At 52.4% G+C, this 27,205-nt stretch overlaps 2 protein-coding genes across 2 annotated transcripts in view; both read right to left on the bottom strand.

The window, feature by feature from the left end:
- Positions 1 to 91: 91 nt before the first annotated feature.
- Positions 92 to 9,629, bottom strand: DDOST (dolichyl-diphosphooligosaccharide--protein glycosyltransferase non-catalytic subunit). Its single transcript, XM_082354152.1, has 11 exons — positions 9,384 to 9,629; positions 9,039 to 9,149; positions 4,118 to 4,204; positions 3,188 to 3,291; positions 2,959 to 3,053; positions 2,567 to 2,660; positions 2,152 to 2,300; positions 1,595 to 1,742; positions 840 to 960; positions 611 to 717; positions 92 to 520 (listed from the first exon to the last, which is right to left on the bottom strand). The coding sequence occupies exons 1-11, from the start codon at positions 9,535 to 9,537 to the stop codon at positions 371 to 373; spliced, it is 1,320 nt and encodes a 439-aa protein (XP_082210278.1). The 5' UTR covers positions 9,538 to 9,629; the 3' UTR covers positions 92 to 370.
- A 473-nt stretch (positions 9,630 to 10,102) lies between these two features.
- KIF17 (kinesin family member 17) overlaps positions 10,103 to 27,205 on the bottom strand; it is a 46,538-nt gene continuing 29,435 nt past the window's right edge. Inside the window, exons 9-16 of the mRNA XM_082353839.1 lie at positions 26,919 to 26,999; positions 26,204 to 26,302; positions 25,430 to 25,635; positions 23,179 to 23,410; positions 17,182 to 17,440; positions 15,999 to 16,069; positions 14,022 to 14,142; positions 10,103 to 13,047 (exon numbers count right to left, since the gene is read on the bottom strand). Coding sequence (XP_082209965.1) covers positions 12,869 to 13,047; positions 14,022 to 14,142; positions 15,999 to 16,069; positions 17,182 to 17,440; positions 23,179 to 23,410; positions 25,430 to 25,635; positions 26,204 to 26,302; positions 26,919 to 26,999 — 1,248 coding nt within the window. The 3' untranslated portion in view covers positions 10,103 to 12,868. The remainder of the gene's footprint in view (positions 13,048 to 14,021; positions 14,143 to 15,998; positions 16,070 to 17,181; positions 17,441 to 23,178; positions 23,411 to 25,429; positions 25,636 to 26,203; positions 26,303 to 26,918; positions 27,000 to 27,205) is intronic.

Below are 27,205 nucleotides of genomic sequence, written 5' to 3'. Positions count from 1 at the left end.
AGCAAAACTAAAAAAGGCCCACTTACTTACTGTTTTGTATCCAGTCATTTCTCAGCAGCACCCACACCAGCAAAGCACAATGGGGGCCAGATGAAGTTTGAGGGCGATGTTTCTCTTTATTTTAGAAATGAGAGCTGACTTCACATGTGAAAAACACACTTAGCATTCAAGGTGGAAAAACTCAGAAATTATTCCCTAACCCCCCAACCCCTTGGTACTCGATGTTCCATCTCCCGCTGAGGTAAGCTGTGCCACTGTCCGTAGCTTTAAAAAAACAAAACCCCCCAGAAAAACCCACCATAGAGGGGAGAAAAAGCAATCCTATAAAAACCCTCCGTCTCTGTTGTAAGGAGTCCGGGGCGCCGGCCCCTCAGTCAGACTTCTCCTTCTCCTTCATGTGTAAGAAGACGACGCTGAAGATGAAGAGCCCCACCATCATGGAGAAGGCGCTGGCGTAGTAGGGATAGGCCGAGGGGATGAAGCGCTCGTACTGCGTGTGCTGCAGGGGCCGCACTGACACCTGCGACACGACAGAGGTGGCAGGCCCTGGCCACGCGGAGGCCCAGGCGGGGCAAGCGCTGGCTGGGGACGGGGCTGCGAGCCGGCTTACCTGAGTGGAAGAGTATAAGTGTGTGTAGCCTAGCCGGTTGTAATCCACTTTGAACTGGAACACGCCGTACACGTCAGGCAACTTGAACTGGACGCTGTACTTGCCAGCTGGGGAAGAGCCGAGACACGTAACCAGGAGGGGCTTCCCACGGCATCTGTCGGCCACACAAGAGCCAGCCCCAGGCAGGGACAGGCTTCCCAGAGTTTTCTCTTGCAAGAATTGCACTCACCTTTCCTCTTCAAGAAGGTCCTCACAAAAGGATCAATGCGGACAAACTCCAGCTGAATGTCGTCACCATCAAAGGGGACCCACTTGCCGTCTGAGAGCTGCTCAATCACGATGCTGTACTCCTGAGGCGAGAGGCCGGTTAGCCGGGGTGGCCGGGGACTGGCGGGGCGCCCCCAGCCCTCAGCTGCACTGAATCCCCACCGTGAGTCTGGCAGGAACCCCCAGGAGTTCTGAAAACCTGGGCAAGCCCCACCCACCACCCCTGGACAGTGATGGAGGACGCCACCCAGCCGGCTCACCCCTCTGACCCGTACCTGCACCCCTTTACAAGCCCGTGGAAGCCTGCACCCAGACGCTGCCCTCCCCGAATGCAGCGGGCACTCCTGGGCATCCCTGCTTCCATGTTCACCGCTCTCGCCTTTCCCTACTTCTCTTCCTGACAGCTTCACCCTCGAGACCCAACTCAAGTGTGGTTTCTCTTGTGAAATCCGTTCCTAGCAGAGTGAATCAGCAAAGCCCCTCCCACTCCTGCATTCCCACAGCGAAAGCACACCTCCTCCAAAGAAGGCCGCCTGTTAGGATACGGGTTTACTTGCCAGGCTCTCAACACCTCAACTGACTTTCTTACAGTGAAGATGAACTTATTCAGCCTTATTTAGGTCCCTCAGGCCCAACACAGAAATGTTCAGTAAGTGCTTTTGAGCGGAATCAACTTGGCCAAAACCCGGGGGCCCTCCCGCTCCAAGGAGCTCTTACCACTAGGTCAGTAACAGTGTAGGCGTTGGGCGGGGCTGTCTCGCCCACCCGATGATGGGACACAGGCCCCACACGCAGGACACCCTCCTCCTTGAACACCCAGCGGGAAAGCGCCACAGCTAGCTCGTAGTTGCCTGTCTGGGAATACCTGCAGAAGGGGAAACGGAAGAGGCTGGAGCGCTGGAACCAGCTTGCTTCCAGTGGCGCCTGGTAAACCAATCACTATCCACCAGGATAAACCACACACAGCCAATTTCTGCCTAGAGGCCATACACATCTAGGGATGCTGGTGAACAGGAACACAGGAAAGGATAGGTGCAAGGTGTTGCTTTGGATGTCACCTGCACAATAAATACACAATTATCAAAACATCTCCAGATAAGCCGTCACTACCCTGAAAAGTCTGGACTACCAACACCAACAATATAAAGTCTTCAAATAATTTGAAAGCACCTGAAGATACGTAGCCTCTGACACTTTTAGCTAAAAGCCTCCTTCCTCCCCATCCACGCAGACCTACCGCCCAGACCACACCCCTAAGCACCCCCTGCATCTACCTCTGGGAGCCGGGCGCGGCTTTCTGCACCGCCGAGTTGAAGAAGGCGTCGCTGAAGAAGTCAAGGGAGCCGCTGAAGATGACCCGGGCGTTGTTCCTGGCCTGCAGCCCCGCGATCAGGAGGGTGTTCTTCCCCACGGCATGGGGGTACTGGGAACGACACGAGGCCGTGAGCCAGGAGAGCCAGGGCGAAGGACCAGCAGCGGGGCCTCAGGACCACCCAGACCCCAGCTGAGGGCAGAAGCTGAGACCCACCCCCCTCCCCCGCTGTTGCTGCCCTCGTCCCCCTCCCACCAACTTCTCATTTCACTGCCTCAGAGACGGGTGCTCTCCTGCTTGCTTCTCGTTTTCAAACAAAAAGTGCTCTGCTACCAGGCCCAGGCCCAGGAGGCCTCAAGGCTGCAAAGGCCCCTCACCTGGGTGATGGGTTTATCGGGGAAGAAGGAGTAGGAGGTGGAAGAGCCCGTCAGGATGTCCAGCACCAAAGGATTGTCAGGATCAGCCACCATCCTGTAGAAGGAAAAGAGAACGGTCCAACCCTGACCCCAAGAACGGAGCCCAAAGGACCTGGGGTCCTCCAGGAGCCATTTCTTCACAAGAATTAATCCTACTTTTAACAGCCAAACACCTAGCTCTCTTCTTGCTGTAACAACGGAGTCTAACTCTTAATGTCACATGTTAATCTCATCCACATCCTCTGGGGGAAGGAAAGCCCCCCAACAGTCACAAGTTTGGGCTGGTTTCCTGACAAAAGAAAGCAATTCCTCCTTCCCCCCGGGTTTCTGCGGGCTTCTCGCTGCTCACTCACCCGACACCTCGAAAGAGGATGGGATTCAGAGACGACTTCCCCACGATGGTCGGGGCCTTGAGCAGGTTCTCCGTGTCGGCCACGACGAGCGTATGCTGCAGGGGCAGAGGGAAGACGGGGGTCAGGAAGAGGCACCCCAAGCCACGGAGCCTCTCCGGACCCCCTCCTGGTTTCTAGGCTGAACTTTGCTATTAAGGCCTGAAACCTGGAAGGTGACAGTCCTGATTACCTGGCCAAGGTCTGAGATGTCATAGTTGTGATGGTCGATGACAGCTGTTTTCTCCTCATCAAATTCGATCCCACACTCACTGCCCAGCTCTCGAAGAGGGTCACCTGCAGCACAGACCCAAGAGATGCCTGACTGACCCTAAGGCAGGCCCTGGGCCAAGCAGTGCCCCTCGTCCTAGCGTCCTCACGAGCCGCTCTCTACCAGTCAGCCCCGGGGCCCTGCAGCTTCAGCTGTCCGGGTGCAGCGCCCACTGGACCCCTGGTGTTCTGCCTGCGGGAGTCGGACCCTGAACTGACAAGTGCCACCACCTGGCCCTCTCCCTCCGCAAGCACAGTGACCTTGGTTCTTCGAAGAAACCTCCTTGGAAGCAAAGTGACTGCCACGGGTGAACTTGATCTGGATGAGCCTGGGCTTACAAGGTTTCTCTCTTCCTCATCATCGCCCCACCAAGAACCCCACCCAATATGGTTTTAAAAACCTATCAACACTGGAAGAAATGAAACAAGACTGGTCAGTGGTGTTCACTGGTGCAGCTGGGTGGTAAGTACACGGGACTCCGAACACTGGAACTCTCCTCTCCCTGCTTCTACGTATCTCTGAAAATGTCCAATGTAAGAAACACAAAAATAATCTGTCACCAAAGAAGAGCCACCAAAACAACACGAAAGAAACAAAGGAAAAAGACAAAAACAGAAGAAAGGAAAAACAAACAAACAGGGACCCCAGTCCTTTAAAGGACCCACTTCTCATCTCATGGGCTCCGGTCACAGGAAAGCACAGGAGGGACCAAATGGCACTGGAGTTCCCTCACTCCCTCCCTGGCTGAGGCCCCGCTCCGTGAGTGCCAATTTAGCAGCTTCCATTTGTAAAGCTCTCTAAGCTCCCTGGAGAAATGGTGGAAAACACCAGAACTTCCCAGGTCAGACTTACCAATGTCTGAGCTGGCAGCTACAAGGACACGGCCTCCACCGTCGATAAAGGTACTGATGGTCTCCACGTTGATATTTCCCCCGAAATCTGAAAGAATCACCAGACGCGTGACCCAGAAGTTTCCTCTAACTGCTCCTCTGACACTTGGGCGGGGAAGGTGGCCCGCAGACCAGCCGCAATCAATCACGGGATAGCACCCTCTGGAGGCCCAAAACGAGAGGGACCTTTACCATGCATGCCCCGACACAGGGCAATTCTCCCAGCTTCCCCAGTGTGAAGAGCCAAAAATAATGGCTCAAATTGATAAACCTTTAGAAGTACAAGTGAAATAATCAAACACCTACCAATTATAGCTGTCAAGTTAGTCATACATATTTCAAGTCACACATAAACTGTTCATCTAGAAATGTCACATTTTCCCACTCACATTTCATGAAACAATTTCATTCAAACTTATCACCTGCACCTTTCACATCAGTATCTTTGTCTTCACTTGAGCCACTTCTGGGGTCACCTAACACAGTTTTCCAGGGCCCATCAACTTCACTTCCATCTAAGCCATCTGAGAAACAGCCCTTTTGAATTTGAGGATGATGCTGTCACTTGACACTAGGACGCCTCTGCCTGACATGAGAGGTTTTTTCCCTATTAATCCTACAGATTTAGATCCAGGACAGCCATGACAGGACCACTTCACATACTGTTTGAAAGTGATCACCAAAAAGGTGCATTAATTTCCAGCACCTGTAGTTGCGAGAGCATACCCTTTTTTAGTCAGTCAGCTGGGACAGCCACAAGCATCCAGAACTAGCACTGAGTGGGGCTACTGCAGGCTCCTGAGTCTTCCCCGAAGTGCACCCTGACATTCAACATAAAGTAATGGTGGGAGTGCTTAGTAATTCACTTATTCATTACATGAAAATTATTTCCTGTGTGCTGAGAAGAAAAAGGGGGGAGAGGGGCTGTAATACATGTACGCTGATCAGGGAAGCCCTTGGGAGAGCACAGTGCCTTTGAGCAGGTGCGAGAGCGAGCTGGGCAGATGGGGGCGCGAGCATCCCAGGCATTGAGAACGACAGGGGCAAGGTCCCCGAAGCGGGGAACAGGTCACCAGCGAGGAGCCCAGCGTGGCTCCACTGGAGAGAGCAAAGCGGCGAGAAGCAGCAGAGCAGGCCGGTTCCTGCAGGCTCTGTAGGCCCCGTGACGACAATGGCCACGCGGAGGAGCCACTGGAGGGCTTTTGAGCAGGAGACCAACGTGATCTGTTTATATCTTTAAAGGATGGTTCTGGCAGCTAGGTGGGGAATGGGGTACAAGGGGGTGAGGGTGGAAGCAGAGTGATGGGTTAGGAGGCCACTGCGATCCCCCAGGCGGTGAAGGGTGGTGACTGGACCACAGGGGTGGAGGGGTGGAGGGGAGGTGGGAAGGGGAAGAGGGGAGGTGGGAAGGGGAAGAGGGGAGGTGGGAAGGGGAAGAGGGGAGGTGGGAAGGGGAAGAGGGGAGGTGGGAAGGGGAAATGGGGAGGAGGGACGGGCCTACACCTGCATTCTGAAGGCCAAGCCTGATGTGGGGTGTGAGAGGGAGAGAGGCACTAAGGACAACCCCCCAAGATTTCTGGCCTGAGCAACTGGAAGGTTGCAGGTACCACTTACTAGGACTGGACACAGAAGTCTGTCCATTACATCCACCAGGCAGTCAGAAATGAGTCCACAATATAACTTTGTGAAGATGTGAATAGGAGAACGGCCCTCTTTTCTGCGGGGTAATTTTCAGGAGAAAAAACTAAAAGCGTCGTGCCTTTCCATCAGGCATAGACGGAACATCTTGTGTGTGGGGACTCAACCCCTCACAGCACGCTAAGCCATCCATCCACCCTCCTCCAGAGAGGCCAGGCAGATCCTCAGACAACACAAAGACAGCTTCGTGGTACAGCACAGTGGTTCCCAAGCCAGGCGACTGTGCTGCTCAGGGCAATGCCCGGAGATGTTTCTCGTCACGAGGGGGAAGGAGGCTACTGCCATCTGCTGCGTAGGGGCCCAGGACAGCGCCCACAACACAGAATTGTCCAGCCCAAAACGTCAAGAGTGTTGCCATTGAAACTCTAGCATAGTAACACAGGCTATGAAATTGAGATACCCGGGCTTCGATCCAGGCAATCCCTTCACCTTTCTGAGCCCGTTTCCCCATCTGTAAAACAGGAGCCCAGTGTTTCCTGGGTGCAGAGGATGTGCGAAGGATCCTTCTCCTGTAGCCGTTACTGCGTGTGCCTTGGGAGCTTCCGGGTCCCAGAGGGCAAGGAACCCACCGATACATGGAGACGGGAACCAGGCCGGCGTCCTCACACCTAAGGGGACCACGGTGGTAGCACAGGAGGGCCCTCGGGGCGGGGGCCAAACCCTTACCCTGAACCCAGCCCCCAGCACGGTGGCCTCCTCCCTGGGCGCCCGGGAGGGTTTCCCATGACAGCGTTCCCCACCCTGCAGGGCAGACAGGGTGACAACAGATGTGGGGCAGGGCTTCAAACAGCACTGCACCTCAGAGACGTCGTTCCCTTTCCAATTATTTTTTCAGCCTTCTCGATCAAAGAGAATGGTCACAGTCCGATACTGGTCTTAACGCGTCTCTAAGCTAGCTCACCTCCTCTTTTAAGAGGACGCCTCGGGCCCAAAGCCTTCAGCAGACTGAGAATCAGCTAGAACTTGACAGCACTGCATTCATTCTATTTACAGGTACCCGCTACTGACAGCAAATGATAGCACTGGCTTTCCATTTGCAGTGGTGATAATGGGTTCATTACTAGTCTCCTTTTAAAGTGGTATTTTAGTGTTTTGTTTTGTTTTTTTTTTAAAAACGTACTTTCTGTTCTTATCAACTCATGACCAATCTTTTTTTTTTTTTAAACCCCACATTTGTTTATTTATTTATTTTTGGCTGTGTTGAGTCTTCGTTTCTGTGCGAGGGCTTTCTCTAGTTGTGGCAAGTGGGGGCCACTCTTCATCGTGATGCGCGGGCCTCTCACTATCGTGGCCTCTCTTGTTGCGGAGCACAGGCTCCAGACGCGCAGGCTCAGTAATTGTGGCTCACGGGCCCAGTTGCTCCGCGGCATGTGGGATCTTCCCAGACCAGGGCTCGAACCCGTGTCCCCTGCATTGGCAGGCAGATTCTCAACCACTGCGCCACCAGGGAAGCCCTTTTTTTTTTTTTAAAGCAGGTCAATTTGAAGAAAAACTTTATTAGCACAAATGATATGGAAAATGGTAAAAATCATGAAGGGAGTATAGAATTGACTGAGATTTGTGAAGCAGTTGTTTAGGCTCCGCCGTTTCTCCCACCAACAGCAGCCTACCTCAGCCTCCTCCCAATCCACCTGCCGCTGCTTCCCTCCCTCTCAGAGACACTCCCGAGCACAACCTGGGCGGTTCCGCCACTCCATCTTGGACATCCCGACACATGGTTTGGTAACTCCTTTCAAGTCCTTATTTTTAATTATTTTTATTTCCTCAGAGACACACTGAAAAACTCCTCAAGGGCAGGCTCTCTGTCACTCTTCGGTACCGATTTCAGAGTTCCACCACAGCAGCAACCTGGCAAACGCCAATTAACCTGCTAAAGGCTCCATTCGCCTGCCTAGTGACTTGAAGATTTTAACTGGTACTACACTTGCCTCCAAAAAGCCAATTCCAAAGGCACATGCTGCAGGGGAGGTGGGGGCAGCTCGATAAGTAAAGGGAACTTGGGGAAAATACGTCAGGGATTTGGCAGAACCCCGTCTCACACAAACCACAGAGCATAAAGTTGATGCCAGTGAAGTGAAAGCCTTCCTAAGCTTCATCAACTGAAGGAAGAGATGGCAGTACTGTCTTACCCCGGACAGGGACAACTTGCGTCCTCTGAGAAAAAGATCAACTGAAGCCACTAAAGAAGAGAACGACTGGGATGCTCACAGAAAAAGCAGGACAAAAGGGAAACAGCCAAAGGAACTGGGGATACTGAGTCTGGAGAAGAAACACCTGAATGGGCCCTGATTATGTGAAGGCTACGTCTGTAAGCAAAATAAGCATTAGACCTATTCTCTAAGGCCCTGGGGAGTATCAGAAACCCTTTCTCTCCCTGCCCCCAAATAAACAAAGCAGGAAGTGGGAGACAAATTCCAGTTAAATATAAGAACTTCTTAACAGAGCTGTCCAGTGGTGGAGTGGGTTGCCTCATAAGATAGTAAGCTCTCCGTCACAGGAATGTCAATTGGAAAATCGAGTGAAGATGTTCATTCTGTTCAACAACCAGCCTTCTGCTAAGCCCTGGACATATCCACCCAGCCTCAAATGGGGGGTAAGACTAGGTAATCACTAAAGGTTCTTTTCAGCCTAACTATGACTCCATCTGAATTCTTAGGATCAACTACCATCAGTGCCCCTTTACAGCAAACCATATTTATAGCACGCCATTTCCTCTTTCCACACAGGCAAACCCAATGCGGGGTGGGGGGAGTGTCCATCTTTCTTATCAGGCCCTTTAACAGAGAAAACTCCCTTCCCTAAGTAGCAGAGCCAGGAGTTCTTTTTTTTTTTTGGTCCCACCGGGCGTCGTGTGGGATCTTAGTTCCCCGACCAGGGATTGAACCCGCACCCTCGGCCGTGAAAGCACACAGAGTCCTCACCACCAGACCGCCAGGGAATCCGGAGCCCGGAGTTCTACGGTCTGCAAAAACACTTGATCCCACAATCCTCAGCTGTGTCTTTTGGAAAGGAGATGTCCTCTCCTAAGCCCAGGTTAGAAGTTAACATTTTCCTCTTCTCTGGTGGCAGCAGCGCCCAAGGCTGGCGACTCACCCCATCCCAGAACATGCCCAAGATCCTGAAGAAAGGGATAAATCAGTCCTGGGCCTCGAATCCCAGTTCTGGGAGCGACCGGCAGCCCTTACCTTCTACCGAAGGGGAGAAGATGATGAGATTGTCATAGAGGAACTCCCCGTACTTAATGAGGGACAGGCTGGGGTCATCTGCGGTCTTGAATGTGAGTACAAAGCCCCGATCTGGAGAAGAAAACAGCGAGCTGAGGCAGACGGGGACGCAAAGGGAAACCACCGCTGCAGACAGAGATCATGACCGTTCTCCGCCCCCACCCTCCCGCCCCACTAGAGGCAGGTCAGACCTGGACGGCCAGCTCATGGAAAACGAGTGGGAGGGAGGGCGGCCAATGTCCTCGGGCTTGGGGACCTTTCCAACCCCAAACTTTCACCTGCCGCCCTCCCGGGCCCCAGTCTCACCCTTCAGGCTCCGGAAGAAAAGCGAATGCGTCTCCCGCAGGTTGAGGTTGTCCAGCAGCACCAAGGTGCGGGGGCCGTTGGCGCCGACCAGGCCAAGCAAGGGCAGCAGCAGCCACAAGAGGGACCAAGCACGGGCCGCGGCGCCGAGCCCCATCTTCCTGCTCCTGCCGAAGAACCCAAGCACCTGGACACCGGAAGTGCCCCTTCCACAGTCGCCCAATCGCGGCCCGTGGTCGTGGAGTACCACCCGGAAGTGATCCGAGTACGTCGGGGCTGGGCGTTCGGAGCCGCTGCTCGGACCGGTGAGCGCGACCGGAAGTGCACCGGTAGGAGGCGGATACTCTGAACGCTATTGGTGGAAGGGGCGCGCGGCTCCGACTCTCGAAAGGAAAAGGCTCAATCCTAGAGAGACAGCTCTGCTGCCGCGGCCAATCAACAGGGCTAATAGCCCTTTGGTTCCGCCCATCCCGGGCTTCCGCCCGGAGCCCAGAACCCGCTTCCCGCCGGAGCTTGGGACGGATGGGCGGATCCCGCTTCTTCAACCTATTGGTCCTGGTCTGAGCCGTCGCGTTCAGGACAGGATCTGGGGCAGTGGCGGCGTCAACTCGGGCCACCTCCTCGGTCTTCACTGGCCCAGGACAGATTCGACTAGGAACAAGGCCCCACCCCCACTGTCTCCAGGGAGAAAGTGGTTGGAAAAAGATCAGGGACCGCGGAGGGGGTGGGGAATTTGTCCTGCTGCTCACGGGCCCAGGGCCTTGGCGCGAGCCTGTCCTCCCCGGCCTGGTGGACCACACTGGAGGCAGTGTGGATGGGCGGCGGACTGGCCTACCAATCAAAAGCTCTAGCTGAGTTCATTTCCAATCCCCGTCTCTCACTAGCCCTGTTACCTGGGCATTTCCCTGGTCTCCAGGCCACTGTCCTAGGCTGGCGATAGACACTGGCGAGGCCCAGCTCTCCTACTTACCTGTGTGCCTTTGGAACAGCCTTGGCTCGTGGGAGGACTAGGGCGGGTTTTGAAGCACTTCGTGCAGAGCCAGTCTGAGCTTCCACTCAGTACTGCTGGCCCCCGCCCCTTCTAAACTGACACGGGGGCAACCCGCTCACCTCAGACCTGCCTCAGTCCCACCACGGCTCTAAGTAAAAGCTACCACAAGCATCTCCAAGACTTCAGCTATTCTCTGGGTCCCAAACACAATCCCAGGGCAAATGGTGACGGTAACTGTGGAGAGCGAAGGTAGCCGTTCTTTTCTGACCTCTTATACTTGTCCACCAAGCCAAGAATGCGGGGGCAAAAGTCAAAGTCTCGCTCTGTGCATCTCCTTAATGGATTCTACCTCCATCCCCTGCATGGAAGGTTAGGGCTGCACGGACAGTTAAGCCTCTTGCCCCTAGCTCCTGCCCCGCAGCCCAGCCCGCCTGCCCTTCTGCACACAATGCTACGTCAATCCACCTCAAGCTCAGACCTGATGGTGCCGGCCGTTGCTGAGCAGCCTGCCACAGCTCAGGGGCACCCAAAGGCTGTTCACGCAGGTCTCCACCTAAACGCATCTGGGCAGCCTCATCAGCCTCTCCATCCCTGCTCAGGGCTTCCATGGAACAGTTCTCCTCCCACCTTTAACATACCCTGAGCTTCCCCACCTCCTGCCTTTTGTTCATGCAGCCCCCTCCACCAGGAACCCTCTTCTCACATTCCCATCTTAAGCCCCGCGATCTTCTCCATCCTTTATGGTAGCCCTACCCACTGCTGCTCCCTTCACAAGGGCACTCTGTTCCCCATAAAGACCTGATCTTACATCCTCTTGCTCAAAGTATGCACTGCGGCCTGACTCTCCTTAGACTGATCTCCAAAGTTTCCTAATCACCTTCCACCCTAGCTTCTCCAGAGCGTGAGCTCCTTGGGCCAGACATGTGGCTTGTGGCAGGTATCACAGTAATTAATACAAAATATGGAGGGGGAGGATTTAGGGGGACTAACACAGAGCACCTGCTACACACTGGGAACTTTACACACTATCTCATTTAACCTTCACGATAACCCTATGAGGTTGGTATCCCCATATCACAGATGAGGCTCAGCGTAAAATGAGGCTTAGGATAGCACCAAAGGCCAAGACTTTTCCCTCAGATTGTGGGCCCCTCCCACAGGGCAGGCCTGGGATACAATGGGCAAAGGGATGGGTCTGTCTTAGGCAGCTGGAGTGGCCTGGATTCATTTCTGGCCATGTTAGGACATGCAGTTCCAGCACAGCCCCTGAGGGCCATCAAGACCTGGGTCTTCTCTGGGCCTCAGCAAGATGTGGCCCCTATTTTCCAAAACAAGGACTCTGCTTTCCTGGGTCACAGATCCTTCGAGGATCTAACGACAGTTCACATTCACATGCTCTCCCCAGACAAAATGCACTTACACTCACAATTACAGGGGATTGCAGGAACCCTGGAGCCTACAGGCAGTTAAGAATCCCTGCTCCGGGACTTCCCTGGTGGTGCAGTGGTTAGGAATCCGCCTGCCAATGCAGGGGACACGGGTTTGATCCCTGGTCCGGGAAGATCCCACATGCAGCGGAGCAACTGAGCCCGTGTGCCACAACTACTGAGCCTGCGCTCTAGAACCCGTGAGCCACAACTACTGAAGCCCACGTGCCTAGAGCCCGTGCTCCACAACAAGAGAAGCCACCACAATGAGAAGCCCGTGCACCGCAAGGAAGAGTAGCCCCCGCACCACAAGGAAGAGTAGCCCCCGCTCGCCGCAACTAGAGAAAGCCCGCGTGCAGCAACAAAGACCCAACGCAGCCAAAAATAAATAAATTAATTAATTAAAAAAAAAAAAGAATCCTTGCTCCGAAAGAGCTTCCCCATGAAGGTCAGGCAGTGGCAGGGAGGGGCCCCAGTGATGCTGTCAGAGGATCAGAGAAGGGCAGTTCATCAGTTAAAGGCAGTTTATTAGGGCAGCTTAATGTGGAGTGGCCTCCTCTGGGCCGCAGACCCGCTGGGAGTGGGCAGCGCGGGAACAGCTGCTCCAAGACTCCTGTGCCCGTCCCACAGGGCTTCCTCACCAAGCGGGGCCTACTAGATGGAGGCACAATTTTCAATCGCCAAGACATTGAGCTTGACCCATGTGGAAGTCACTGCCCCACTCTATCGGGCTGCTAGTGAAGGCCTTGAGGCAGAGCTGAGGTTTCTGAGCCCATGGAGGCACAGGACAACACTGGTGGGCACAGTGGCGGGCAGATGAAAACACTGACGTGGCGTGGAGAGCCGGAGCACGTCTCTCCAAGGATGGTCCAGCCTCCAAGGAGCTCATGCCCCGGGCAGAGTGGGCTCTCTGGGTAGCAGGGAGGGGACTGTGCCTTCCCAGGGCCAGGGCCCCCTCGGGCGCCCCCAGAACTGTGGGGGGCAGGTAGGAGGAGACCTAGCTGGGTCTTCCCCAGAGGGGCCTGGCAGTCTCACGGAGCCCAGAGGCAGGGCAGCAGCAGGCAATGTGTTCACAGAGGCTCACCGCCAAAGCTGCTTTTGCTTTTCTTACGCTTGGCCTTGGTGAAGGGGATGTCAAGGGACTCAAGTCGGAAGGGCCGAGGCTGGGGCATTTCAGGGGCCTGGGTGGGTGGGATGGCAGAGCTGTTGCCAAGTGGGGAGCTGAGGCCTCGCGGCGAGCTGTGATGTGCTGTGGAGAAGCAGGGCAGAAGCGCTGGTAAGCCAGGAGCACAGAGGATGGAGAGAAAAGACTCCATGTGTGCGGGGTGCAAAGTCTGGTCCACCCCCCACACAGCCAGAGGCCCTGGTCCCGCAGCTGGGACCCCAAGCTCTGAGAAGCTGCTCTGGTTGAGGCCTTGGACCCAGCACTACATCTGCATCCAAAGGGTCTGGGCTGGGAGCATGGAGTTTTAAAGCTTCAGGCTGAGGCAGCCTGGACTGTCAAGCCACACAAGCCTGGTTCAAATCCCTGCTCCACCACTTCCTGGAAGTATAACCTTAGGGAGCCACTTCTCTCTGAGCCTCAGTTTCCTCATCTGCAACATGGGCACGATGCCAACTACTCAGCTGATGTCAGTTTCTTTCCTGTCCAGCTTTTCCCTCCTTATTCCTCAACTCCACCCATTCTGTCTCTCAAATAACCTCTGTGTAGAACTGAGATTTGCTTTTTATTGGTATTTTATTGGAAGCTCTGTGGACTTTGATTTTAGTTTTAAAAGCAGAGGAACAAAGTGATTTTCGATTCTTGCTTGTAAAAATGTGTTTTGCTTTTGTGGTCCTGTTTGCCCCCACTTGGCTCAGTGGGAGAAAGTCACCATACTGGCATCTGAGGAAGCTGGTGAGCAACTGACCAAGTCCCAGACAACTCCAGGCCGGGGCCCAAGCTGTGTGCTGAGGACCTTCTGCGTGTCGGGGAGACAGAGGATCCAGCTCAGCACCTCCCCACCGGGAGACGGAGCGGGGGAGGAAAGGGGAGGCTGTGTACTGAGCACTTCCCACCTCATCTCACCTCATCCTGAGGAGAAGGCATACCCCCTCAGTTTACAGCTGAGGAAACTGAGGCTCAGAGAGGGAAAGGGGTTTCTGACCCAGGCCTGTGTGACTCCAAATCCTCCAGAGCACTCAGGGAGGGCCTGGGGGACAGGAGGTGGGCAGGGTACTCACTGAGGCTCTTCATGGGATTCGTGCTGAGGATCTGGCTGGCCCGCTTGGGCCGGAAGTAGTTACTGGCAATGTTTTCACTGTCACTCCGGCTGAGCATCAGCCTGTAGCGGTCTTCTTCCTGCTGAGATTCCAAATCCTCACAGGTTAAGACCCCTTGTTTGTGCAGTTCTTATCTGGGCCCTTACCCAGGGTTCAGCAGGCTCTGCCAGCCTGGGTGGCAGGGCTGCCCTGAACCTCACTGCCCACGTTGGTGTACCCTACACTTCAGACCCCAGACACTTGCAGTGGGATCCAGGCAGCTCAGGGCAAAAGGGTCACAGTCACCAGCCAAGCCTACACATGCTCCTCCCCACCCTCCACCCCCATCTTCCTTGGGACGCGAAGTGCCTTGTTCCTCCTGCAAAGCTCAAAACAAGGTCCATCGGGGCAAGGACGATGTTACACACCCTTAAACCCATCACAATATATTCACAGAATAGGTAATACAGTACTCAACTCGTGAGCTCACTTATGATCATGAGAACTGGAGTCCCAACATTTTTATCACCAAGGACTAGTATTTTTCACTGCTATAGTGGATTTCTTTTCTTCAGCCTGAATCTCTTCCTTCAGGGAACTACCCTTCTCCCACTTGACATGGTCCTGGTGGGGTGATCATTCATAGCACCCTAATATCACCACTCCCACCTGCCCATCCCCTTGCTACACAGCTGGACATGTGATCCAGACTGGGCCAATCACAGAACTACATCTTCTGGATATAGTCATTGGTCCAAAAGTAGGCCCATGACCCAGGCAGAGCCAATCAGAATCTTGCCACACGCATTGGTTTAAGGATGCTCTAAAAGACCAGGTCTCTCTTCCTATTGGATCACCAATTGCTAGCAGCCATCTTTCCTGCCACATGGAGAAAACCTGCCTGAGTCCAAACCTAGGATTCCAAGTGAAACAGAGCCAAAAGGTCAAGAAACACACAGAACCAGGACTGGCTGAGCCCCTTGATCCAGCCATGCCTGAAACTGGTACACTTAACATGAACCAATAAATTCCCTAGTTTGCTTACTGGAACTAAAAGCATTCTAATATAACCCATTTGTGGTCCCAGGTTAAGAATGGTTGTTTCAGGAACAACTTAACACTTTTTTTTTTTTTTTTTTTTTACAAAGTTAAGGCATCAAAAGCAGCCAATCAGAGCTTTAACCAGCCTGAGTTGCTCAGGCGGAGATGCTTAGCTGGAATTCATTAACCTATGAGTGGCCTTATCATGACTGCAAATGTATTTTCTGTGTAGGTTTTCCAAAATATCTGTAATGGTTTAAGACAGTGATCAGCAAATTACAGCCTATGGGCCAAATCTGGCCCACAGACTGTTCTTGTAAAGTTTTATTGGAACGCAGCTGTGTTCATTTGTTTACATATTGCGTATGGCTGGTTTTGTGCTATCATGGCAGAGTTGAGTAGTTGTGTCAGAGACCATATGGCCCCCAGACCCTAAAATATTTACTGTTTGGTCCTTTAGAGAAAAGCTGACCTCTGCTTTAAGGATATATATTTGTTGTAATACAAAATAAGGGAGATATGAAATAAAGTGACTTCAGAATCCCAATGACTGTTTATGGAAACTCTGAGGATGCTTTCAGTCCAAGGGTACCAGCTGGGACCAAGGGAACCAGAATGAACTCCTTGGCCACTGGGTTGAAGCTGAAGCTTCTGTCCTTCACCAGCAGGGTGGGCTGCCTTGAACCCCTGCTTTTCCTCTGGTCTTTATGTGCATAAAGGGCTTTTGAATGAGGGCCAGAGGGGGTGGAGGGTCTGGGTGCAAAGAATTACACAGAAAGGGTCCTGGCTCAGCCCCCCACTTTAATCATGAGGTGGACAGAAATAGAGTCCAGTTTCTACAGCAGCGCTGACCCACTGTGCCTTGGGGGCCAAGCCTGCCCGATGCCAGCTCTCCCCTCGCTCTCCCAGAGACCTTACCGTGCCTGGTTCACCGTTGTCCGCTGTGGAGGTTTTGCGGGCTGATCTGTTCTGTAGCCCTGTTGAAACTGCTATGAGAAAACAGAAGCTGAGGTCACTGCTGCCTGGAATGAGGGCCAGAGGGACGGGGGGCTGGGCGCTCAGGCCTGGCTCAGGCTTGGAGCTAGGAGAGGACACCTCCCAGCCCAAGCAAGGGGCTGGCTTTGGGAAACAGACAACAGGAGGGCTCAGACCAAAGAAGCCACTCCCCTGCCTCCAGGCTAGAGAGCAGGTGGGCGCAGGGAGAAAGGCCACTCTGCCTGCAGACTGTGGGAAATGGGGTGGCTGGAGTTCCAGTAGGGATGGTGCCAGTGCCATCCGTGATCGTCAGAGATGTAGGACCTGGATGGGTACCCTCTGACCAGGTGAGGACCAGTGCGGGCCCCGTGGGATGTAGGAGACTGCTGCTCCCTGAATGGGCAGAGCCAGCAGGTGGCTGGAGAGGATCCACTGCAAGTCTGACCCTACTCGGACTCAGTGGAGGTGGGGGAGTCTTCAAGATCATCTTTTCCAACCCCTTCTTTGTGACGATCAGGGGACCAAAGCCCAGAGAGGGACATTGACCAACATAACGTCACACAGGAGGTCAGCAGCAAAAGCAGAAGGTGAACCAGGCCTGAAACTCTGAACAGCTCGTTTCTGTCCCTGGCCTACAACTCACCGCTATGACTGTGATTTTGGATAAGTCACTTACATTCTCTGAGTTTCCTCATATGTAAAACAGGTGTAAAAAATCTTTGTCCTTCACAGGGTTATTGTAGGATGAAATAATGACAATGATGATCACGATAAGAAAATGTACCACACATTGAAAATGTGCCAAGCATGGCTCTAAGGGTTTTACGTGTACTAACACATTTTAAGCCACCCAGCAATCTTTAAGGAAAGTGCTGTTATTCATCCCCATTTCACAGAGGAGGGCACTGAGTCCCCAGAAGGTCACACAGGGAATGGTGGAGCCAGAATTCCAACCCACATCTGTCTGACTCTTAGGTCCCCAACATTTTGGGTACCCAGAGTCACATGTCTGCTGCACCCACAGCCAGCAGGGAGAGGTGCATGGCCACCTGTCAGCCTGCAGGAGGGCAAACTGTGGAGAAGGGCGGGGACAACTGGTGGGGGGCAGCGCAGCAGAGCTCCTGACCTACTGGGAGGCTGGTTTTCAGGATGATGGGCTGGGGGATCTTCCAGAAGCCATTATCCTCATCCCAGCAGGACTCGCGCCTTATCTTCTCCAGGTTGCTATAGTTACAGTCTCGGCGAATCAGGGGCTGCACCTGCTCCAAGAGCTGCTGGAAGAGCATCATGTCACGTTCCTGCCGACGGATGGTGGCCAAGTAATCGATCTTCTCTAGCTCAAACTCTGACTGCAGATCTTTGATCTCCACCTCTGCCGCCCGAAGCTAAAAACAAAGGATGACAAGCAGTGAGCAGGAAAGACATGGACACATCTTACCATCCATCTGACCTCTGCATCCACTCCCTGCCCCTCCGGCCAGCCACTCATCCTCTGCTCACTGATCCACTCACCCGTCCATTCTGATCTCCACCATCTGTCCTGTCATCCTTCCATTGATTCATTCACCTTCCCTCCCACCTCTCCACTCAGGGTTTAAATGAGCACCTACAGGGTCCACAGCCCTGCAGAAAGCAGGAAGAGAGGCTGATCATCAGCCCCCACTGCCAGCCCTCAGTCTCCATCCCACACTCATACATTTTATTCAGGAGCCTTTCAGAAGGCTCCACACATAACACTAGTCACCACAGTCCTACCAGATCTCAGAGAACTGCACAAACTCTTTTTCTAAAAGAAGCAATAGGCATAAATTCTCAGACTCAACAGTCCTTGCTCTCCCACTGCCACAATCCTGTTATGATGTGACAAACACCAGACTTAAGAATCAGACCCACCTTGATTTAACCATGGGTTCCAGATTTTTTTCATCTCCTGCCCAGGTCTGCCAGACTGGCCCTCCATAGCCTCCTAAGCTGGGGACTCCCAACTCCAACCAGGCCCTCCCTGAACCCCAAGACACCTTGGCGCAATCTGTTTCCTCAAAGAGCAGGGACAGTTTGATTAGTAAAGAAGCCTGTTTTAAATTCATGGGAGGGCTTTCCTGGTGGCGCAATGGTTAAGAATCCGCCTGCCAATGCAGGGGACATGGGTTTGATTCCTGGTCTGGGAAGATCCCACATGCCGCGGAGCAACTAAGCCCGTGAGCCACAACTACCGAGCCCGCGTGCCACAACTACTGAAGCTCACATGCCTAGAGCCCATGCTCCGCAAGAAGAGAAGCCACCGCAATGAGAAGCCTGCGCACCGCAACTAGAGAAAGCCTGCGCACAGCAACAAAGACCCAATGCAGACAAAAATAAATAAATAAATAAATAAAATAAATTTTAAAAAAATTTAAAAATAAATTCATGGGAATGAGAGTCACATGTAACCACCTGAGAACAGAGGATGCCTGGTAGGACACAGGTGGGCGGGGAGCCATCAGGGAGGGGTGGGTACACAGGGCCTTCAACTAAATTAATTATGCTCCATGAATGTAGCTAGATAGTAGATACATGGCATTCATGGTAACAATCTTAATATATTTTTGTACATTTGTAATCATTCACAATGATTTTTATAACAGCTTTATTGAGATATAGCTGTGGTTGAGAGTCCGCCTGCCAATGCAGGGGACACGGGTTCGAGCCCTGCTCCGGGAAGATCTCACATGCCACGGAGCAACTAAGCCCATGCACCACAACTATTGAGCCTGCACTCTAGAGCCCGCGAGCCACAACTACTGAGCCCGAGTGCCACAACTACTGAAGCCCATGTGCCTAGAGCCTGTGCTCCGCAACAAGAGAAGCCACCACAGTGAGAAGCCCGCGCACCGCAACGAAGAGTAGCCCCCGCTGGCCGCAACTAGAGAAAGCCCACACGCAGCAACGAAGACCCAAGGCAGCCAAAAATAAATAAATTTATAAATTTATAAATAAATAAATAAATAAATAAATAAATAATGCGACTATGAACATCAGTGTACAATTTTTTGTGTGGATATATTTTTGTTGTTCTTGAGTGTAACTGCTGGGTCATATGGTAACACTATGTTTAAGCAATTGAGGAACTTCCAGACTATTTTCCAAAGCAGTGTATGAGGGCGCCACATACCCACAAACAGTATATGAGGCCTCCAGTTTCTCCACATCCTCACCAACATTTGTTATTGTATGTCTTTTTTACTACAATCATCCCAGTGGGTATGAGATGGTATCTCACTGTGGTTTTGAGTTGCATTTCCCTAATGGTTAATGATGTTGAACATCTTTTCATGTGTTTATTGGCCATTTGTATATCTTCTTTGGAGAAATGTCTGTTCAGATCCTTTGCCCATTTTAAAATTGGGTGGTCTTTTATTCTTGAGTTGTACGTTTTTTTAATATTTTCTAGATGTAAGCATCTTATCATACTATATGATTTGAAAATATTTTCTTTCATTCTGTGAGATGTCTTTTCTCTTTTTTGATAGTGTTCCTTGAAGTGCAAAAGTTTAATTTTTTTTAAATACCTGCTGGTACTTTTTTTGTTTTGCTTTGTTTTGTTTTGGCTGCGCCCTGCAGCTTGTGGGATCTTAGCTCCCTGACCAGGGATTGAACCTGGGCCCTCAGCAGTGAAAGTGTGGGGTCCTAACCACTGGACCGCCAGGGAATTCCTACAAAAGTTTAATTTTGATTAAGCCCAATTTATCTTTTATTTCTTTGTTGTTTGTGCTTTTGGTATCATACCTAAGAAAGCATTACCTAATTAAAGGTAATAAAGATTTAAACCTGCATTTTCTTCTAAGAGTTTTATAGTTTTAGCTCTTCTATTTAGGTTTTTGACTCATTTTGAGGTAATTTTTGTATACTACACGAGGTTGGAGTCCAGCACCTTTCTTTGGCATGTGGGTATCTAGTTGTCCCAGCATCATTTGTTGAAAAGACTATCCTTTCTCCATTGAATCATCTTGGCACCCTTGTTGAAAATCAACTAACTGTAAATGTGAGGGTTTATTTCTAGACCCCCAGTTCCATTCCACTGATTCTATATGTCTGTCTTTACACCAGTACCACTCAGCCTTGATTACTGTAACTTTGTAGTAAATTTTGAATCAGGAAGTATGAGTCCTCCAACTTTGTTCTTTTCAAGATTATTTCAGCTATTCTGAGTCCCTTGAATTTCCATATGAACTTTAAGATCAGCTTGTCAATTTCTTCAAAGAAGCCAGCTGGTTCTTTGAGAGTGATTGCCTTGAAATCTGCAGATCAATTTGAGAAGTATTGCCATCTTATCAAAATTAAGTCTTCCAATCTATGAACATGGTATATCTTTCCATTTATTTAGGTATCCTTTTCTCTCTCTTTTTTTTTTTTTTGGCCACGCTGCGCAGCATACAGGGTATCTTAGTTCCCTGACCAGGGATTGAACCCACGCCCCTTGCAGTGGAGGTGCAGAGTCTTAACCACTGGACCGCCAGGGAAGTTTCTATTTAGGTATTCTTAATTTCTCTCAACAATGTTTTATAGTTTTTGGAATATAAGTTTTGTACTTCTTTTGTAAAACTTTTTCCTGGGCTTCCCTGGTGGTGCAGTGGTTAAGAATCCACCTGCTAATGCAGGGGACATGGGTTCAAGCCCTGGTCCAGGAAGATCCCACATGACTTGGAGCAACTAAGCCCATGCGCCACAACTACTGAACCCGCGCGCCTAGAGCCCGTGCTCTACAAGAGAAGCCACTGCGATTATAAGCCCACGCACCACAACGAAGAGTAGCCCCTGCTCGCTGCAACTAGAGAAAGCCCACGTGCATCAATGAAGACCCAATGCAGCCAAAAATAAATAAATAAAATAAATAAATTTATTTTTTTTAAAAATCCATTTTAAAAAAAAGGGATTGGAAGCAGGAGAGGAACTCTATCGTCCAGGCTGTCTTTGAAGGGGGACAGGCGCCAGGAAATGCTGGCTGCCTCCAGAAACTGAGAATGACCATGGCTGACAGCCAGCAAGGAGATGGGAACCTCAATCCTACAGCCACATGGGAATAAATTCTGTCAACAATCTGCAAATGGATTCTCCCCTAGGACCTCCAGAAAGAAATGCAGTCCTGCCATACTTTCAGTTCAGCCTTGTGGAATTCTAAGCAGAGAAACCAAGCCACGCTCTACCTGGAATCTGACCTACAGAACTGTGAAATAATAAATCTCTGTTGTTTCAGGCAACTAAATGTGTGGTAATTTGCTACAGCAGCCATAGGACACTAATGAAAAGCTCTATATGTAAAGCTGCGCTTCCATATGGCCAGAAGAGTGTGCTATCAAATAGGAAAACCTAGCAAGCCACCCAGAACCTTTACCTCTGTATGGCTGTTAGCATAACTGATGCCATCCTGGGCCCGTTCAGTTCCTCTTGTCCTTTCACGGACCCTACCTAGGGCTGTACAGGGTAGTAAATCTCTTCTGTGTAGGGCTTTGTAGTTAATAGATATTGTTTAACTATGATTAAGTCCAGGTGGCCTCTATGCTCTGGTAGTCTCCAAACAATGATGAAGACTTTCCCTGATGCATTCCCACTGCCCACAAGGCTAGTTACCCATTCATAAATCTTGACTTAAAAGTGCTCTTCCTGTTTTCAAGTACCTACCCCCACACGCTAGGTAAATACAGAATTGTCCCAACGGCCCCTCGGTGCTGCAGAGCGCAGCTGCAAATGCTTCCAAATTGTCACCTGCCCAATCCCACCCTGTGAGTACCTTACCCTATAATCAACTGATCCATTGATTATACGGAGCTGCCTGCCTCGTTTTTCTGTCCCAAGGTATCTTAGTTTGGTGGGTACTTTTTGTTCCCTCCATCCTCCAACAACCTCTGCATTCAATTGTCACTGAGAGTGCAGAAAAACAAGACATTATGAAATAAACAGAAGTGAGCAGATGTATCTAATCAAAGCTACTGTAAGATACAGAAAATGAAAATCAAAGCACTTCAGCAGAAGAAAATTCCGCCCAAAGCAAAAGCACACGGAACCAAACAGATTAAAAATATAACTCGACACCCCAGTGTGAATAAAGTTTCCTTAAACAAGCACTCACAGATGTGAAATTTTCAAATCAGAAATCCAAAATCTTGAAATGGACAAAGATGAAGAAGATGTCAAGTGGGACATTAACACAAAACGAGGAAAGAATTTTTCAAAAACTTAAGATATGTAGACCAAAGTACAAGAAAGACCAAATTCAATTAAAGACATAAAGGGTATTAAGAAAAGGCATGAAAACAGCCAAGAAAAATTTAAAACTAAAGACATTTAAAGAGGAAAAAGTATCAGCTTTATGCTTTGGCAAGATCCCTTGGTCGCCTGTGTTGAGTGGGGATGAGGAGGGGGGAGCAAGTGGCCAAGGAGGACATTATGAGGCCCAGATCACCCGGAGGATGCTCTGAACGACACACAAGTGTCCGTCACAGATGGCACAGCCTCATTCTCCTCTTGTCCTCACTCCCCAAGCTCAGCCGGATAGCTGCCTTTCTGTTCCTCGAACCTCGGACCTCATTCCGGGCACTGGACGGTCTCTCGACCCAGACCGCTCTTCCATCAGGTCCCACCTGAGAAGTCACCACCTCCACCAGAACGGTCCTGTCCCCCCCCATCTAAGGTGGCCCCAGGAACTTCTGGGGTTCTGCTAATGCTCGGTGCCTCCATCTGGGTGCTGGTTGCACAGGGCACTCACTTTGTGGAAATGAATTCAGTTGTGCATTTGTGATTTGGGCATTGGTACTTAAAAAAAAGTAAAAACATAAAAATAAAGCCGCCCCTACCTCCTGCCAGCCCCCCATTCTCTTCATCGGGCTACCCCTCCCTAGAGTCTCTTGCTTCTTTCTCTGCTGCGTTGTTTCTTACACACACACACACACACTTCCCCTGGAACGCGAGCTCCAAGAGTGCAGAGACGCACCTGTCACCGTGACAGCTTCCAGAATAGGGCGTGTCATACAGCAGGTACCGAATACATACACGCAGCTGTCAAGACCGGGTGTGAAGGCCCCGCCCAGCGTTGCCTGCGTGTGGGGGCGGGGCCATCGGGGGGCGCGGCCTGAGCCCAGGGCCTCACCTTCCTCTGCATCTTCTCCAGCAGCTTGCTCTTGGCCCTCACTTCCTCCTGGATGGAGTCGTAGACGTTGAGCAGCACCCAGTCCCCGCTGTCCTCGTCCGAGTTCTGCAGGGCCGCCACCAACTGCTTCTTGCGCTCGTCCGCATACCGCTTCCGCCGCCTGTGCTTCTCCTTCAGGTCCTTGTTCTTGGCCTGCTCCCCCCCGACCACCTGCTGCTCCAACAGCTGCAAGCTGCCCTCACGAAGGAGAAAGCAAACGTGACAAAGTCTGCCGAGCACTGAGCACTGGATGTCCAGCCTGATCTCATCGACTCCTTCCAACAACCCCACTTCACAGACACGTAAACTGAGGCCCAGAGAGGTGAAGCTGCTGGCTCGGAATCAGACCCCGCATTCCTGCCAGATGCCCCTGACTCCAAGCCTGTGTGCTCAGCCACCCAGCTGGTTCTGCCCCACAGGAAGGGCGAGAGTCTCCCTCTGGAGCCAGAGCTGCTCCACCCGCCTCCCGCCTCCTAGGACTGATGGTGCCACCACAGAGCAGGCTCGCGGCCGTGCTCCCAGGCAACCTCAAGGATCAGAATACCCCTGGGTTGTGGAGAATGTTCCATACAGTCAGTGCATAATGTTTAATCAGGGAACATTATGAACAGTTCGTTTTCTTTAATATTTGTATCTAAAATGCTAAAAAAAAGTTTAGAGTTTTGCCTCTAAAAGTACAAATTTGAAATAACTACAAAGGCTTATGTAGAACTCCCTACTCTCTGATAAAGCACCACAGAAGTATTTTAGACTCTGCCTCTTTCCAAACGGACATAAGGGGAGTATAACCAAAGACGTTCCCAGGATTCATAACAGGATAGGAGCTCATGCTCAAGGGAAAGAACGGGACCACACAAACCGAGCAGCCGGGCCCAGACCCGCTTCAGGCTCAGTTCTCAGCTCGACAGCAGCCAGGATACAGGGGAGGCACATGCAAGTCACTGCTCTGCTTAAGACCCTTGTAGGGTCCCCATCAGGATGAAGCCCAAGCCCCGGGGGCACACAGGGCCTCCCTGTCTCACCTCCCTCTGCCGCCACCACCCCTAACTCACTCCAGCTTCAACTCAGGGTGGCTGCTTCTCCAAACATCCAGACTGTTTCCACGCCTGCACCTTTGTGCCACCTTAGGTGTGCCCTGTACCTCAAATGCCACCCCTGAGGCATCTTCGTGCAAACCTTATTCAGGTGTTCCCTCTTCTGAGAAGCCCTCTCTGACCACACTCCAGACCACACCGTGAAAGCCGCCACATGAGCCATGTGTTTTCTTTGTGCGCGACACCAAGCTCCCGCCTCTGTAGGCGTCGTCTCATTTGACCCTCACAGCAAGCTTCTTGAGATTCTCACTATCACCCACTGTATAGACGAGAAGCTGAGGCACAGAGAGGTTAACCTCAGCCTAGGTGGTAGAGCTGGGAAGTGGTGGAAGCGGACGGGAACCCAGGCAGTGACTACACAGAACCTGGTTCTAACTGCTCCAGAACCTGCCTCCCCGGGCCTCGTGTACCTGCCTGCCCCTGGACTGAGAGCCCCTTGAAGGCCAAGGCGACATCCCATCTATGCTTGCATCCTGGTGCCCAGCACGTAGTAGTTGCTCAGTTAATGTTTGAACCGTGGACTGTGGGGCCCGGAGGGGGCTGAACCCCTGGCCGTGGGGCTGACTCTGTCATGGAGGTGAGCCTGACAGTAAGCTCATCTACAGAGGTGAGAACCAAGGCTCAGAGATGTTAAGCGACTTGCACAAAGCCGCAGAGCAAGTGAGGAAAGCCCGGCCCCGCAGGCGGCCCCAGGGTGTGTTTGGGGTGGCTTGTCCCTAGGGGGAGCACATCTTCCATCAGAGAGGAACTGGAGACTCGGCTGGCACCTGGGGAAAGCCTGCATCGCCTGCCCTGAGCTCCTGAAGCCTGCAGGCCTGGCCCCTCGAAAACCAGGCGGGGACAGTCCCTTCCCTCCCTCCTGGAGCAGCTGATCCCCCGCAGGCACCCTGATGGGATCTGGTGGCACCTGTGCTGCTTCGTGAGCAGAGCCCTGCCACCTGGCTGCCCCGAGAAGTGACCATCCCTGCCCCGCTGCTCCTGGAGAGGATCAGCCACATCAGGAGAAGACCTGGGTGGGGCTCAGGAAGAATCTATGGGCACCTCCACCCCTGCGCGCAGGGCATAGCTCCCTCCCGCCCCACGTGGGGTCCCACCACCCCCCGGGCTCAGGTGCTTACCGGGCAAGCACCTGCTGCTGGTCCACAGTGGGCAGTAGGTCATCAGTCAGCACTGCCACCTCCATACTGTCCCTTCTAGCAGTTGTCATGGCCAGCAGAGACTGAGGCTGAGCCTCCAAGGCCACCTGGGCTTCACCCTCGGCTCCCACACTGGGCTCTGCTGCCAACACCACCTCCTCGGTCACTCCCAGGCCCAGGTCAACCTCCTGAGCACAAAGAGAAACCCAGGTGGAGGCGGGAGGCCAACTCCTGGACACGAGCTCACAGCGGCCTCAATCCCAGACGGGGGCAGCCCGGCCCCTGGCAGTCTGGGACGGATCACTTCTGGCTCGGGCACACCCAGTTATACAAAAATGCACCATTTCCACCAACAGCCCCCCACAACGGTCCCCCAGCTCCCTCTCCCACCCCTCACCCTCCAGGCTACACACGGCGCCAGGGGGATTTTCTTAAAATATAAATTGATCCTTCACAGCTTCCCATCACATTTGCAGTAAAATCCAGTTTCTTCCATGGGCTGCCGCACCCTCCGTGCCCGCTCCCTGCCTTCTCCCCCCAACCCCATCCATCCTGCCACTTCTCTGACCTCCTTTTCTGTCACTGAGAAAGTCAAGATCTTTCCAACCCCAGGACTCTGACACTTGCTGACCCCTGCTTGGTGCTCCCCCCGGCACCTTCTTCCTGCTTCGGTCCCATCTCAATGTCACCTGCCGGCCGGGGCGTCCCAACCTCCCTGTCTACCATCTCCTAAGAACCTGCAGCACCGGCTCCTACCCAGAGATCAGGTCCAGAAGCCGGCAGATCGCTTTCTCTCTCCACAAATGTGGGCAGATTTAAAGCCTTCCTCCCACTGCCCTTGGCCCGTTGTGTTCTCTGAAGCAGAAGAGAAAACAAAGGTGGGGTCTGAGAGCAGCAGAGCTCAAAATGGGCCCCCCACCCCCGCAGGGGTTCCCTGATGGTGCCTCCGGGGCCCCCAGCCCCTGCTCTGCGGCCCTCCTCCACTGCATATGATGGGCCTCTATGCTTTAGACAAGGGCTCCACGGCTGAGGAAAGTTTGAAAATCGCTGTGGATCAGTGGCCTCTTATTGACAAATCAACAAAAAGAGAGATGATGGCTCCTCTGGTTTGCACGCTGCTTTGAGATGGGAATAAGCTGGGGGAGGGCTGGGGTTGTTGTCCCTAGTTTTTTTTGGTTTTGTTTTTGTTATTTATTTATTTGGCTGCACTGGGTCTTAGTTGCGGCCCATGGGATCTTCACTGCCACGTGCAGGACCTTCGTTGCGGCGTGTGGGATCTAGTTCCCTGACCAGGGATCAAACCCGAGCCCCCTGCATTGGGAGTGCAGAGTCTTAACCACTGGACCACCAGGGAAGTCCCTGTTGTTCCAGTTTTACGAGTGAGGAAACTGAGGCCAGAGAGGGAGGAGACAAGCGGAAGCATCCGGGAAGAATCAGGCCCCTGGAAATGCCCCCACCCGTCAGCACTCACAGTCCTGGGCAGGAGGTCGTCGGCCGCCTCAGCTTCAGACCTGAGGTCACCAGGCTCCAGCAGATCTGTCCGGGAGGGGTGCTTGCCGGAGAACGGGGGCAGGGGGAAGAGGAGTGGTTGGGCCAGAATCATCCTTTGCTGCCCTGCCCTGCCCTGCCCTGACCTCCCCCTTCAGCTCCCCACCTGCTCACCAACCCCACCACCTCTTCCTGAGGGAAGGAGGGGAGACTAGATGAGGGGGGAGAACAGGGGAGAGAGGAAATGGGGGAGAGAGGAGAGACACTGCT

This window comes from Balaenoptera borealis, assembly GCF_965194805.1.
Source record: "Balaenoptera borealis genome assembly, chromosome: 1".
NCBI classification, from domain to species: domain Eukaryota; kingdom Metazoa; phylum Chordata; class Mammalia; order Artiodactyla; family Balaenopteridae; genus Balaenoptera; species Balaenoptera borealis.
The sequence above is the reverse complement of the archived record's forward strand: the minus strand, read 5'-3'. Positions and strand labels throughout refer to the sequence as shown.

Excerpts from the sequence above, each read along its gene's own strand:
- DDOST (XM_082354152.1), bottom strand. The coding sequence starts at position 9,537 with ATGGGGCTCGGCGCCGCGGCCCGTGCTTGGTCCCTCTTGTGGCTGCTG. Across the intron at positions 3,054-3,187 it reads ACATCTCAGACCTTGGCCAG|CATACGCTCGTCGTGGCCGA; the intron begins GTAATCAGGACT and ends CTGCCCCTGCAG. Across the intron at positions 961-1,594 it reads ACACTGTTACTGACCTAGTG|GAGTACAGCATCGTGATTGA; the intron begins GTAAGAGCTCCT and ends CTCTCGCCTCAG.